The sequence below is a fragment of the Pipistrellus hanaki genome, assembly GCF_964339955.1.
Source record: "Pipistrellus hanaki genome assembly, chromosome: 2".
NCBI classification, from domain to species: Eukaryota; Metazoa; Chordata; class Mammalia; order Chiroptera; family Vespertilionidae; genus Pipistrellus; species Pipistrellus hanaki.
Window position 1 is genome coordinate 122,504,772 of NC_140504.1, and position 15,021 is coordinate 122,519,792.

The 15,021-nt window shown below is 47.7% G+C and overlaps 1 protein-coding gene across 2 annotated transcripts in view; it reads right to left on the minus strand.

The window, feature by feature from the left end:
- Nucleotides 1-1,967: 1,967 nt before the first annotated feature.
- Nucleotides 1,968-15,021, minus strand: part of GFOD1 (Gfo/Idh/MocA-like oxidoreductase domain containing 1) — a 111,119-nt gene continuing 98,065 nt past the window's right edge. For both annotated transcript variants that reach the window (XM_084872740.1, XM_084872741.1), the window contains exon 2: nucleotides 1,968-4,654. In XM_084872740.1, the coding sequence (XP_084728866.1) occupies nucleotides 3,735-4,654 (920 nt within the window). In that variant the 3' untranslated portion in view covers nucleotides 1,968-3,734. The remainder of the gene's footprint in view (nucleotides 4,655-15,021) is intronic.

Sequence of the window (15,021 nt, forward strand, 5' to 3'; positions counted from 1 at the left end):
GATAGGCTCAAGTGCTCTCATTGGAGTCTGGAGGTACAGCCAGGACCATGTCTGAGTGACCATTTAGCTAACAGTGGAAAGTGGTGGCCTACCAACCTTTTCCTTCCTCACATCACTGTCCCAGTTTCTGGCGCCCTTGGGAGGACCACTGAAGTGTCTGGCTCTCAGGCTACTGAAGTGTTACACTTTTGCATCTTGACTCTTGCGCCCTTTTCTGTTTACACCAGCAGCGAGCAGAAGAATAACAAGACCGTGTCCTGCGGGTGGCCCTGTGCCTAGTGTGGCAATCACAAGCTTGCCTGGGCGGGTGGCCAGGGCCGACAATAAAACCACAGGGTCACCCTGCCTCTGCTTCATAGTTGTGTGACTCAGGCAAGTTCCTCTTCCTTTCAGAGCCTTGATTACCTCATGTAAAATGGGAGTAACAACCCCTAATGCTAAAGGGTTGTTTTTGTGGACTAAATGAGATAATGAACTTAAAGCCCCTGCACACAATGGATATCAAGAAATGGTGGAGCACAGGAAGTAGTTGATGGCTCTGCCGAGGAAAAAGGCTCTGGGAGAAGTTCATCATGAGCTGGAGTTGGCCAAGACTACCGCTAGGGTCCAGATACACCAACACAATGGTATTTGCTGCCAGGTTGGCTGAGGAGTTTCTGTGGATCCTCCTCTACTTCTTCTATTAGAGTCATGAAGAAGTTGACAGTGGTCATGGACTCTCTCTCCAGAGGAAAACAGAACCCAACCAGCCCAGAGCATGTCCACACTCTGTGGATGCCATGTAGGAACCCTTGGCCTACCCCCTCTCAGAATTTGGAATTTGGGACACCAGCAGAGGCAACCGGTGGCATGAGCCAAAACTTCCAGCAGCAGAGGCATCTACACAAAAATGGGACTAAATGTGATGACCCTAAAGTGGTGCCCCTATTACACCAGCTCATTGAAACACACGAAACAAGCGGAAAAAGCTGGATTATTTTGGGGACTTGTCCTGGGCCAAACTCAGCTGACAGTACCCAGACCCCTGGGGGTGCTGTTCGGTGCGGGGCTTTGTTTCAGCAAGCTCTGCTGAAAGCTTGAGATTTTAGCTTCATTGTGCAATTAAGTCTTTGCTAGTGGTAGGACAGGAGCAAAAGGAGCACTAAAGAAGCAGCTTAACCCCATTTACTACAATTTTTGAATTAAAAAAAATTAACTATCTCAGTCCTTTCTTCCTCTCATTCCTGCATCTACCTACTACATGCATGTCAGTAGATAACATTTGACTACACTTAATAAAATATTTTCCATGCTTTTAAAAAGTATATTCTTTCTATATACCCCAGCCTCAAAGAAGACTTTTTGTTTTAGACACTGCATATTTTTTCGCAGAGCTCAGACACCTTCAGGGGAAAATAATTCCCAAGTAATTTGCGAAAGTACAGAAACTTAAACCCCAGGAAAATCCCTAGATTATAAATGACTTAGAAAAATGAGGCCCATAAAGTCATCTAGTTTCCTTTTCCTTCATCCTTAATCACAGCCCTTCAGGCTAGCTAGGACACCCCCCCACCCCCCACCCCCCCACAAAAAAATTGGAAAAGAAACACACACACAAAAAGTTCCATTCAGTTTCCACAAAAGCTGTCCAGAGGGCAATTTAGGAGAACCTGAACCAAAACAGCCCATGGTATGACCCTCTGCTCAAATTATTACTGGGAGACTTCCATCCTACCAAATCTCTAGCTTTGAACACGTCATCATGAAGTCTGAAGATACCTGGAGAGTTTCAGCTGACTAACCTCACTGTTTCGTAGTCAGGCCCCCAACGTGGAGTGATGTTTCCAGGGAGGCAGTCCTCGCTCCTCTGAGCTAGAATGACCACGGTCCCCATGATGCTTGCACACCCACACCACATCAACGGGCGGCCGGGGCTGCACAGTAGATTGGCTCGGGGAGAAGTATGGAGGATGCAACTTATGACACTGTTTTCAGATTCTGCCTTGGCAGAGCCTGGGAGTGAGCTCTTGACCCCTTAAATTCCCTTCTAGCTGTACTGCCAGTCATATGAAAAGAAGCCCGAGCCTCAGTTGTGTGAGCTATGAACAAGTCCTAGTTTCTACACCCAATCTTGACAAATGTCTTGCTGGGATGAAGGACTAAGAAAAGATAAAAGGATAATTCTGTTTTCAAAATTATTTGACTTGGCCTTTCTTTCAAGACTTGTCCTGAGTTTTTAGGAGTGATTTTAGTGACATTTGGTGGCAGTGAGCATTGACTGTGTGTGTGTGTGTGTGTGTGTGTGTGTGTATCAGGTGGTTCCCTTTTGGCTGCCTGTGCTGAGCCTGCAGTTCGCCATGCCATCTCCAATAAAAGCTCTGTAAGCAGAGGGTGACAAGAGAGACAAGAGACCAAGGAGTCGAAGAATATGTTTTTCCAGCATCAGCTTCTCAATCCTACATAAGATACACCTGAGAAGCCTCTAAAACCCATTTTAGAAACATTGAAACTTAGGTTCTTTGTTGTCCTTTTGTTTACACCTATTTTTTCAGGTACCAGAATTATGAAAACGAAGGTCAAAGCTAGAGAAAAGAGCCTTGACTTCTTTTTAAGGGAAGTGGATTATATCTGAGTGGCAATGAAGACTTCCCTTTTACATCCATCCACAGAGCTGCGTGAAACTCCTAAAAGCCCTTCCCTGGCTTGTAGGAGGCATGGGTGCTGGAACGCAAAGCAAATCCAGGGCTGGCTCCCTTCCCTTCTGGGGGGAACTCCCACTGCAGCACTGGGGCACACAGCTGCCCCCCTTCCTGAGGGCAGCGCTGAGCTTGCAGTCAGGCCCAAACCTCCTCCTGTCTCCTTGGCCTTAACTGGGTGAAAGGACAACCTCGATGCTTAGAATGGAATCTCTCTTACACTCAACGCTCCACCAGAAGCAGTGTTACAAGGTGGCTTCTTGCAGTTTTTTCAGTTCTGACAAGTTCAAAGGGATAGGCTATTCTCTGCCTCATCTGTTTCCACGCAGGGTATGTTCTTGCTCTCATTTTGGCTTGAAGAAACCCTGTCTCTGCTGGCATTCCCGGCACTCCTTACTCCACCTCAGGCCAGGTCAGGGGCCGTGGACCCATTAGGAAGACACTCCCTCCTGCTTCCTCTGAGGAAGACCGATCAATCAGGAAAGCTGTACTCTTCGTTGCCAAGTACTTTTGCCTCCGGACACTTAAAGTGGCTTCCTGGAATTTGAACTTTCTCAGTAGCCCATTGTACCCCCACCACTCCCCAGGCCAACAGGCTAGTGTGGACATGGGAGGTTGTGCCTTCTGAGAGATTTTTTTTTTTATGGGGGGCAGAACAGGGAGGCCACACCAACTGAGCTTGACCTCACAGGAGCATTTGCCTTGTGAAGGAGGCCAAGGTATGGGGAGTGGGTGAGGTGAAGGGGAAAGGCACCCGCCTTGCTCCTCACAGGAAAGGGCAGCAGAGGCAGCTAAACCTCCTCCCTCCAGAGCCAATGCCCAGCAGGGATGGTCTCAGGAGAGGCAGGCCCTCTGAACACTCTCCAGCTATTTACTCAGCATCCTGACAAGTCTTATTTGGGGCCCCTCACCTGCACTGCAGTTCACCTTCTCGGATGCCACTTATTCCCACTGTCCCTCCACCTCCCCATCCCCACACTCCCGGAGGCTACTGTCTCCCACACCTTTCCCTCCGGGCCCCACGCAGAAGGCCCAGGTCCCCTCGGTCCCCCATCTGTGCTAACAGTACAAGGACATCCTGCTCCGGCGCATGGCCTCGCTGATCAGGTAGGCGGGGCTCAGCTCCGGCTCCTCCGTCATGATGGCAATGTTCTGCCACTCGCCCGTCTGGCTGGACCTCTTGATGGTGTCTACCACGCACAGGGCGTACAGGCAGTCGTCGAAGGTGGCGGCCATGGTGAGCGGCCGGCCGTCCCACGTGCGCCGGTCGTCCTGGTCCTGGAAGGCCTGGCGCACGGCCTGCATCATCTTGATGGTGCCCCGCAGGTAGGGCGAGGGGATGTCACTGAAGGCCTTCTCAGGCAGCAGGGAGTTGCGGACGGGCGTGGAGTCCTGCAGCAGCAGCTCCTGCTCCGGGGCGCTGTTGCGCTGCCCGTACAGGTCCGTGCCCACCGCCAGCAGGCGCCCGGCGGAGCCCACCACCGTCACGTCCTGCTTGAACTCCCCGGGCACATTGAAGTTCAGGGTGACGGTGCAGCACACGCCGCCCTCCAGCACCATCTGGAAGGTGCAGAAGTCATCGCTGGTGATCTGGCGGATGCCCTTGATGTGGTCGGTCTGCTTCACGAAGGTCTTGAGCAGCCCGTGGACCTTGAGGGCCTTCTGGCCGGTGAGGAAGGTGAGCAGGTCGATGATGTAGGTGCCCACCGAATGCAGGCCGCCCCCGCCCATCAGGTCGTCGCAGCTCCAGTTGTACTTCTTGCCCAGCAGGCTGCCGCTGTGCACCTGCACCTCACACACCAACAGCTCGCCCACGTAGCCCTCTTCGATGAGCTGCTTCATGCGCACGAAGGCCGGCAGGAAGCGCAGCACGTTGCCCATGATGCTCATGAGCTTGGGGTAGTAGTGGGCGGCCGACATCATGCGGAAGGCGTCCAGGGGCGTGGCGGTGCGGTCGCAGATGACGTTCTTGCCGATGCCTGCGGGCAGGAGGAAGGACAGCGGGTCAGGGTGCTGGGTGCGGAGGGAGCAGAGAGCGGTAGGGGTGCTATGCCCTCAAATGTTAATTCTTACAATGGGAACCAGACCGGATCGGATATCCTTGCTACAACTAAATATTGTATAACACCTTTTATTTATGCAAAAATAGTATATTCTATATATTTCAATATTTTATAGCTATTAAACAGCTAAGTTGATTTACATAATTTTAGTATAAACCATCTGCAATGATTTAAATATTGATTTATTGAGACATTTTAAGTAGCCTATATTTTATAAATGTTTAAAATATAAAAGACCTCATTTAATATTTTATGTATATAAGTCTATAATGTTTTGTTTTTTTTTTATTGATTTTGTACAGAGAGAAAGGGAGAGAGATAGAGAGTTAGAAACATTGATGAGAGAGAGTCATTGATCAGCTGCCTCTTGCACACCCTTTACTGGGGATATGCCTGCAACCAAGGTACATGCCCTTGACCGGAATCGAACCTGGGACCCTTCAGTCCCCAAGCCGACGCTCTATCCATTGAGCCAAACCGGTCTCGGCATAAGTCTATAATGTTTTATATACAAATATGTTACTTATAAAATATATTTAAAATATTTAAATATAAAACGAGTTCTATTAAATTATGCAATATAATCTTTTTACAAATAATATGAAATATGTTTTGCAATTATCTTACATAAGAAATTCTTTAAGTTTTATTTTTTATGTAAACTAAAATTTTATTTCAAATGCATTATTAAAAGCATCATATGGAGAGAAAAGAATAGGTCTCTATCTGGACAAAAGCAGAATACATAAGCTTAAATCAAGGCCAAGGTCATTTCTGATTAAGTATGAGGAAGAATTTCTTAATGATAGCCTTCAAAGGCCTAAGCTTTTAGCTGCCTCCCCCACAGCCACCAACAAAGGATTATATTTTGAGTGTTACCTTGCTTGTTTACTGTGCATTATGGATTAGGGCTGGCAGTGGTCACAGATGTGCTAGTTGAATGTTTTCTGCCTCCTTATGGGAAGAACAGATATTATCTGAGGGTGGGCAGTGACCAGTTCCTCCCTGACTGCCATCTGTCTCACAGTGAGGTGTCCTGCTTTTGGCCAAAGGAGCGAAGGCCCAAGAAGAATTAGGCTTATGTGATGAATTGAATGAGTGCATAAGTTGCAGGAGGATATAAGTCCTTGAAGAGACTGAGTTCTGGGTATAGAGAAAACAAAGGACTAGAGGGAAAGAGGATGACAAGGAAGGAGAAAGGGACTCATTCTGCAGAAGCCAAGAGTCAAGGAAGAAAAACAACTCAGCCGAACCTGGAGGAACAGCCAGCTGGAACTCAGAATAACACAACAATAACAGAATTATACAAATTTTGTTAGCAAGCCAGGAAGCTAGGTAAAAAGACTTAAGGAGCCTGGCCAACATGGCTCAGTGGTTGAGCGACAACCTATGAACCAAGAGGTCACAGTTCGATTCCCGGTCAGCACACATGCCGGGGTTGTAGGATCAATCCCCAGTGTGGGGCAGCCGATGAATGATTTTTTCTCATCATTGATGCTTCTGTCTCTCTCCCTCCCTCTCCCTTCCTCTCTGAAATCATTAAAAACACATTTAAAAAAATGACTTGGGAAGCTTCTGAGTCAAAGCATGCGGCTACCCATGGTAGGGCCTTGTTGTCCTGTCATGCTCCCCACCTAGACCCTCTAATGAGGACCCGGGCACTCTCAACACAGACACGGGAGATACCACAGGGCTGTGGGATGATGAGAAACACACACCCATGCCTGTCCCAACTGTGGGCACCTGACTTGGAAAAATCCATGGAATCTCACCACAAGGTGAGCTGAGATAGGGTTCTGAGGACACCTGGACAAGGCCACAGCCTGGAATCTCTCTTCCCATTGGAAGAACTAGTCAAACAACACACACGGTAGGAAATAAATATAATCAGTGGCTATGAATTCCCATGTGCACATCTCATCCAGGCCCTGAGTGAAAGGCCTGGAGCCTGCACAGTGACCACATCTCCTTATTAGGAAAGCTGGCGGCTTCCTGATGACCATGAGTGAGCAGTAAGAAGCACCTTTAACTTTCAGCAACCAGGCTCCAGCAGAGGGATGAGGAAGCACTGGTTTGGCTAACCAGAAGTGCCATGCACCTGCATACCCTAATGTTCCAATAATGTGATCCTGTAGGCATTAGGTTCCTGTAACACCGGCTCATGTGGGCTGGAGCAGATTTACATGTAAATGCATTGGTAGGCCACTGCAGGGACAGGTGACAAATGCTGCCCAAAATGCCTCATACCAGTTGGGTAGAGGCTGTGCTGTGGCCTCTCCTATATCCTACCTCGAGGTCCCCAAAACCAGGACCCCTGACTGCAATCTGCTAGTTATACTCTAAGGTCAAATTAATGGTGCATGAAAAAAAAATTATCTTAGTTTTGTTATAGAAACTATAAAATAGTAAATATATATATATTTACTATTTTATAGTAAATGATCATCGGATGGTAAATTCTTTGCAGCTCTCTAGATGAAAAGATTCTGATGAAAGCTAGACTCCCTCTCCAGAAAATGCAGTATGAACATACATGATGCAGACCTCTGCCCCATTCTGAACTCATGCATGCCCCTCTCCCCCCACGGTTCTGATACAGGCACCTCTTCCTTTAGGCTATGTATGTATGCTGTGGGCTCACACTGCACAGTAAGTCCCTTAAGGATAACGGCGGGGTCTTTCACTGAGCCCACAGCACCTAGAGGCAAGGCATGCGTTTTGCAGGAATCCAGCGATGCTTGGCCCCACCTCTCTGCCCATGGTCTTTTGTGATGTCCACACTTTATAGATAGGTCTCAGCAACACCTTAACTTACAGTATCATCAAAAGTCTAAAGAGACTTCTAGGAATCTCTCATAAAGAAATAATTCAAAATGTAAGCACAGCTTCTTGCCAGAGATGCTTCTCATGCATTATTTATTAAAATAAAAAGCTGGGAATAATACAAATGCTCAACGCTAGAATAATGGGTAAGTACACCACAGTACAGCATACAATGGAATATTGTGCAGCCGCTGAAAATGATGTTTATAAAGACTTTTTAATGGCAGGCAAGATGATTGTGATGTAATGTTAAGTGAAAAGTGCTCCATTCATAGACATACTATGATGTCAATTCTCTTATAAAGACAAGAGGAAAAAACCTGAATGGGGCTATCTCAAAATGTTTACAATGATTAATTCATTAGTAAGATTATGGTTGATTTTTATTTCCTTCACTACATTTTTCTACATTTTCTAAGTGTTTACTTTATAGTCAGAAAACAACAACAACACTTTTCCTTTTGTAAGCACAAAAGAGACAAACAGACCTTTGAAGGGCAGAGTTCGTGGAACAGCAGGAGGGCCCTCCACAGCTCGGATGGGCAGGCATATCCCAGAGCTAACAGACCTGCCCCTACACCTGTGCCCCAGCAAGCTGGTGAAAACGCCACAGACCCTGAACTTGGACTATTCCAGAGGCTCAGACTATGTGGCCAGTTCTTCTGCTCCAATTCATCAGGACCTCTTCATGATCCTGATGAAAGCTACATCTCTCTCCAGAAGATGCATCTCAAACATACCTACAAAACTTTGCCCATATCCCAAGCCCATGCACAACCCTCCCTTAGGTTCTAAGGAAAAGGAATCTCCATGGAAACGTGTTGGATCACTTCTTGAAACCTTTATGACATATTATTTAAAATAGGATAATTCTTCCAGTTTTAAAAGAAATCCAAAATGCAGACCCTTCACAGATGTATAAGACGAAGATTGCTTTCTCCCTTCTGGATATCTTCCTCAACCCTACCTCTTGGTGAGACATTGCAAAGCCCACTCTGGAATCCCCAAGATCCTTAGATTCCTTTTCCCTGCCCTTTCCCACCCAAATATGCCCTACGAAAATCCCAAGGTTCTCAGTGACTTAATAGGGCTTAAACTAAAGTAATGGAATTCTATTTTTGTCATTGTTTGCTTGTTTTTGCTTTACAGTGGTGCCTCACACAACGAACTTAATTCGTTCCAGGAGCAAGCTTGTTATGCGAAAAGTTCGTTATGTGAAACGCGTTTTCCCATAACAATACATGTTAAAAAAAATAATTCGTTCTGTAGCATAAAATATGCTAAGATGACATAAAAAAAATATGCTAAGATGACATATTTTTATTTAGATACATCTAAAAACATAATTTTTTTTAAAAAAAACACACATTTTTTTAATTTTAAGACAGACTAAGTAGAGTCTACCGAATCTTGCACATCTTCATCCATTTTCTGCTCTTTGGCCGATGGTTTCATGAAAAACCTGTCCAAAGTTCGCTGTGCGAGGCGTTCGTTATGCGAGGCACCACTGTATTTTAGCTTTATTGAAGTACAATTGACATAAAGTTATAAGATATTTAAAATGTATATCATGGCCGAAACCGATTTGGCTCAGTGGATAGAGTGTTGGCCAGTGGACTGAAAGGTCCCAGGTTCGATTCCGGTCAAGGGCATGTACCTTGGTTGCGGGCACATCCCCAGTAGGGGGTGTGCAGGAGTCAGCTGATTGATGATTCTCTCTCATCGATGTTTCTAACTCTCTATCCCTCTCTCTTCCTCTCTGTAAAAAAAATCAATAATATATATATATATTTTTAAATAAAATAAAATGTACATCATAGTGACTTGATATTCATATATATATTGTGAAAGGATTCCCACTATCTATTGAATTAACACTTCCATCACTCTTCATAGTTATCTTTTGTGTGCATGTGAGAACATTTAAGTTCTACCCTCTTAGCCAACTTCAATGATATAATATAGAGTTATGAACTACAATCACCATGTTTTCACCACCTTAGACCTTATTCATCTGATAGTTGAAAGTATACTTAAAGGAATACAATTTTAATTGTAGGCTTCCAATCATTAGACACTGTGTGTATGCAGGTGAGTGTGTGTGCAGGCATGTGTATGCAAGTGTGTGTATACAGGTGTGTGTATATGTGTGTACGTGCTTGAGCGAGTATGCAGGTGTGTGTGTATGCAAATGTGTATCCATGCAGGTATGTGTAGGTACATTAGTGTCGTGCAGAGCATTTCTCTTATCCCTAAAATCACATGCAAGGTAACAGGAACTTGTATTGTGCAGGCAGAGGTTAGACATAGCCTACACGCCTGGGCGTGTCAGATGCTATTGCACATACACTGAATTTCTCCCAAAGAAAGCACACAGGTAACACCTGCCCTCAAGTTGCCTCTGTCAGCCCGAGCTTTGGGTTTAGTGCTCTAGAAAGTTGAAGTCTTTGTTGTCTTCATGATGTTCATGTGTCTTACCACATTGCCTTCTTGCCAACCTCAGAGAAAATGCTGGAATGGGCTCCACAGAGAAAAGACCTCCCTGTCCATTTTGCCCTGGAAAGGAAGTAGTAAGGGCAAAATCTTGCACTCCCCCCTAAGCACATGGGTGTGCCCTCCCTCATACCCCAGAGACAGAGAGCGGAGGGCTTGGTTTCTTGGGGAGAGACATGGGGGGGGGGTGGGGCAGAGCCCTTAGGAGCCTGCCTCTAACACAGCCCAGCTGAGTCCTACTGGGAAGCCATGAGGGGAAAGCATGAGGGGAAAGACAGCCGGGTCCCTGATCCGCATCCCCCACGAGGAGAGCCTGTGCTTTCTCACTTGAGGGCCACGTTTACAGCCTGCATTCGTGTACCTTTCAGGGTATCAGGCAGAACACACTCCCCTTAGGTTAGGCTTCGGATTCTCTGTGGTAAGATGCTGTGTCTTTCTACGGCAAAAGATAAAAAACCCTGGGACCTCAGACAGTCTTACAGAAAACCATGCCGTGGAGAATCAGGCCAAGGGACATGAACCATATGGACACAATTTTACTCTAAATAAACAAGCGGTACAAATGGAAAGCAGGGGGAAAAAATACTAAATGCTTGAGAAAAAGTGGCTTGTGTTTTGCCAACCCCAGCATTTCCCGAGCAGTTGGAGTTTCAGCAAAGCCCACTGGTTCTCACGATGCTGTGCAGAGAGGGAGGGAGCGTTCTGGGCACTTGGGGCTCTGGCGGATGGCGGTGACCCTGCTGCTTCCCTCGCAGAGTGCGAGCCATCACTCCGTCATGCTGCACCCAGCTCGCTCCACCGAGGGGGCTACCCCTGACCCCAGAAAGGGATGTCTTAGAATCCCACCACATTGTCAAAGTTGCACGGTGGGACTGTGGGTGTGGCAGAGACCCTATCAGCACTGGCCTGCACATTCTGGGGAAGTCTTCATAGCCCACATCCACAGAGACCGTTACCCTTTTGCATGAGAACAGAATGCTGGGTCTTTTGAGGGAGGGGAGAGGGTCCTTTGGGCTGGAACCAACTTTATTTTTCAAGAGGAGTACCCCTCACCAGCAAATAAAGCAAGAGGTCCCTGCCTGTACCCTGGTGGAACTGGAAATCTTCTCACCTATGTCCTGGGGAGAAAATGAGCTGGATGGGAAATTCTGGAGGGCCGACGAGCAGTGTGCAAGGCAGAATGCCTGCTCTTTGTCAGAAGCTTTCAAATTAAATAATTTCAGAGGGACCTTCACTGCACTCCGAGATTCCTCCGGGGAAATGGAAATTTGGCTTCCTGCAAAGCCTGCTGAGTGTGTTCTCTGTGACAGAGTCCAAACACCCACAGCCCTGTGGGGAATTAGTGCTATCGGAAGGCCATTCCAACCAGATTTCAAAGCCCCCCTCAAACAGCTGCTCCCCTCACACCCTCAGGCTCAGGGTCTCCAAGCTGTGGCCAAGCATCCATCTCTATCTTTTCCAGAAACCAGGGCACTGCTCCATCCAAATAGACGACCTCCCCCTTCTCCCCCCCAGGAGCTGGGACACGGGGCTTCCCATTGACACCTCTAGGAAAGACATGCTCCCTGCTGCCCCGCAGAACAGCTGCCCTTCCCTGTCCTTGATCAGAGAGGTTACCCCTGGGCACCTGGAGTATGGCTGCTGCTGGGCACCTAGAGACCAGAGCCCATCCTTACCCAGCCTGGAACTTCAAAGCATCCCTGCCTGCCACACACTTCCAAGGACACACTCCCTTATCTAATCAATGGTGGGGATCTAGAAGGCCCATGCTACTTCCCACCAGTTCTTCTGGATTCTTCTTCTTGTGTTGACAGGCCTTATCTCCTGGAAGCCAAAATGGATGCTGGCCTGCAGGCGGGCTTGCAGCCATCCTGGCAGACTGGCAGAGCCCTCGGGAAGAGCCATCAGACACGGCTTCCTCAGCTTTCCTCCCAGGCACGGAAGGGAGAGAAGACGTTCTCTGCAATCCAAGCAGGGAACTCGTTATGTTCATTGATATTCCATTCCTTCAACATTTCTGTGCTGGCCGCTGGACCGAAAAAGGAGTACGGTAAGAAAGACGAACAGGAGCTCACAGTCTAGTGGAGGAAATGAGTGATTAGGAGAGTTAATTAGTTATGGAAGCTAATAGATTATGAGACGTAATAGAGGGACGAGCAATGAGAGTACAAAGGAAAGGCTCCCGGCCGACGTGGGCATGGGAGAAAGCTGTGCAGGAGAGGTGACATTTGAGCAGGGTTCTTAACTGTGTGTAAGAGTTTACCTGTTCCTTCAGAAGCTTCGGGTCCCATTTAAAAAATGGTGTTTACCCTGGGACCTGAGAAACTGCTAAACTTGGACTTTTTACAAAAATTCCATGTATATTTTCTTTTTCCCCCCTTTTTTAAAAATATATATTTTATTGATTTTTCACAGAGAGGAAGAGAGAGGGATAGAGAGTTAGAAACATTGATGAGAGAATCATCAATCAGCTGCCTCTTGCACACCCCCTACTGGGGATGTGCCCGCAACCAAGGTACATGCCCTTGACCGGAATCAAGCCCGGGACCTTTCAGTCCGCAGGCCGACGCTCTATCCACTGAGCCAAACCGGTTTCGGCCATGCATATTTTCTGATACTCAATTTTCTGAGGGTGAGGTTGATTCAAGTCTTAAAAGACTCTAATGGTTCAAAGCAGACCAAGCAGAATTGGAGTTTATAGAGAAGAAAGAGCTAAGTATCTGAACAGACAGGCTATTTGTAACAGCTTCTTAGCTGCACCTGAGATGCAGGGCGTTTGCTCAGTTTCACTCACTCACTGCAGCACACCACTTAGTTGGGGTCTCTCTCTTCCTTAATCCTCCACACCCCTCTGTATCCCCTCCATTCCCGCACCACATGAGTTTCCTTCAGCTTAGAAAGGGCAAGAGGAGTGGCAGCAAGAGCAGGGTGACGTGTCTGAACCCCACTCTGTGTCTTCTGGGTCTCCTTCCATCCACACTGGGAGGAAAGGCCCTTTGGAGAAATCCCTCATCCCCGTCCCCTGGGATTTCCTGGAGAACAACTTCCCAACTCAAACCACGAATCTGACCTCTTCACAACAACAAGGACAAAACTTAAAACAGCAACGACCATCTTTTTGAACACTTTACTTTGTGCCAGAAGAGGCTGCGTATTTTACATGTACTTCCATTCCCTACTATGCACAATCCCATGAGGCAGGTTCAAATACCGTCCCCAACTCACAGCGGTGGAAACTGAGCCTGTGAGTGGGTAAGCAACTCGCCCACAATGAGACATCTCAGTGAGTAGTGCAGCTGGGATCTGACCCATGTTTCCAGAGCAAGCCTGGCCTTAACTTCTGCACTCCTTCTGCCTTCTCCTGGTCCTGAGACTGGCTAGGCTATTCTTTGTACCCACATCCAAATTGTATACACCCCCAGGGATGACAATCACCTCCCTGATATCTGCTACCATCCTTGCTGGCTACATGGACCTGTGCACACGTGCAGGGCCTGCTCCCCAGGGTCCCCCAGGCGGGCTCTGAGGAGAGCTGTGTAAGGAACTGTGGGGAGCTTCAGAAACCGGGGCGCTGGGGGTGGGAATGCCTAATGCTCAGCAGAAGTGGCACTGTGGCACAGTCAGAAGTCTCAGAGGAGCCTGATTAAGTTTCTATTTCCCTTTCAAACTTGAGATGGAAATGGGTCGGGGTGACCCATATTCGGCTCCTTTCGTCAAGGTCCCTGATGCCAGCTCTGAAAGAGGGGACGGCCACAGAAAGGAAGTCAGCGCACTGATGTGGATGGGACTTGATACTGAACTGAATTAGACATTTGAGTGCTTTCCATAGCCAACCCACCCTTGAAGGCCCACCCTATCCCACCAAGCCTTTCCATGGGCTTCCCCTGCTATCTAAGCCTGTGGGCTCAGCCTTCCTTTGCACAGAAATCCATCAGGATCTAAATGTCCTCAGATGTCTTCATGCACCTTAGCATCATCTAGTCATGGAGCCCATAACATCCGTAACAGGGACAGTATTCCGGGAACATGTTTCATTGTTTATTTCCTCATCGGTACATCCCACACATCTCCACACTATGGCTTCCATTTGTTGAGAATGAGAATCTGATGTTGGGAAGTCACTAGTCAGCTCCTCCCAGCCTGGGCATTCCCCAGGAGAGAAGAGAAAGGCTCGCCACGTCTAGCCCAGGGAGACCATGAAGAGGTGATTAGAAGCAGCGGGTAGGCATGTCGGAGCCAGAGACCATCCAGACTAGTGGCCAACTTCCCAGGTAGGGGGTCTGAGGCAGCCTGACCCTGCCTGCAGGTGGCACATCGAAATCAGAGTGTGAGGGGCAGGGAGGCGGTGAGGCCATGGGAGAACAGAGGCCTGGGGATGGATGCTCAGGGACTTGGGAACAGAAAAAAAGTCAGGACTGTGGGCCTCATCACTTGAGTCTGGCTACATTTGTCCCAATTAGTTAAAGGACACTGTAGTGTCATTATTGGGGAGTGGCCTGGGCCTGCACCACCGTTTCACACCTGGGCAAGCCAGGACTCAGAGGACACCACCTGGACCCAGGGAACAGAGCCAGCCCCATAGGCCACAATTGCCCCATAGGAGCAGCCACTTCTGCAGTGGAGGGTGCAAAGGTCAGAATGCTGAACAGCTGGGCCACCAGAGTCATCTAAAAGAGACTGGGCTAACTAAAGAAAATGTAAATGACTGGGTGGGGTGTGATTACCAGATCGGAATCATCACTTGACTTCCTATTTTGCCACCAACTAAAGAGAACTCATATCTTTAAAAGGCTCTGTGATTAGATTAGGCCCAGCCAGGTCATCTCCCTCTTGCCATATAACTAATCAGTGGAGTGACATTGGGAGGAGGTAGTGAAGAATCTTAAAATGATCCCAGCCCAGTCCACTCATTTGGACATGAGCTTTAGAAAGCTCGCCAGGAGGAATAGTCTCAAGCATCCTGCCAA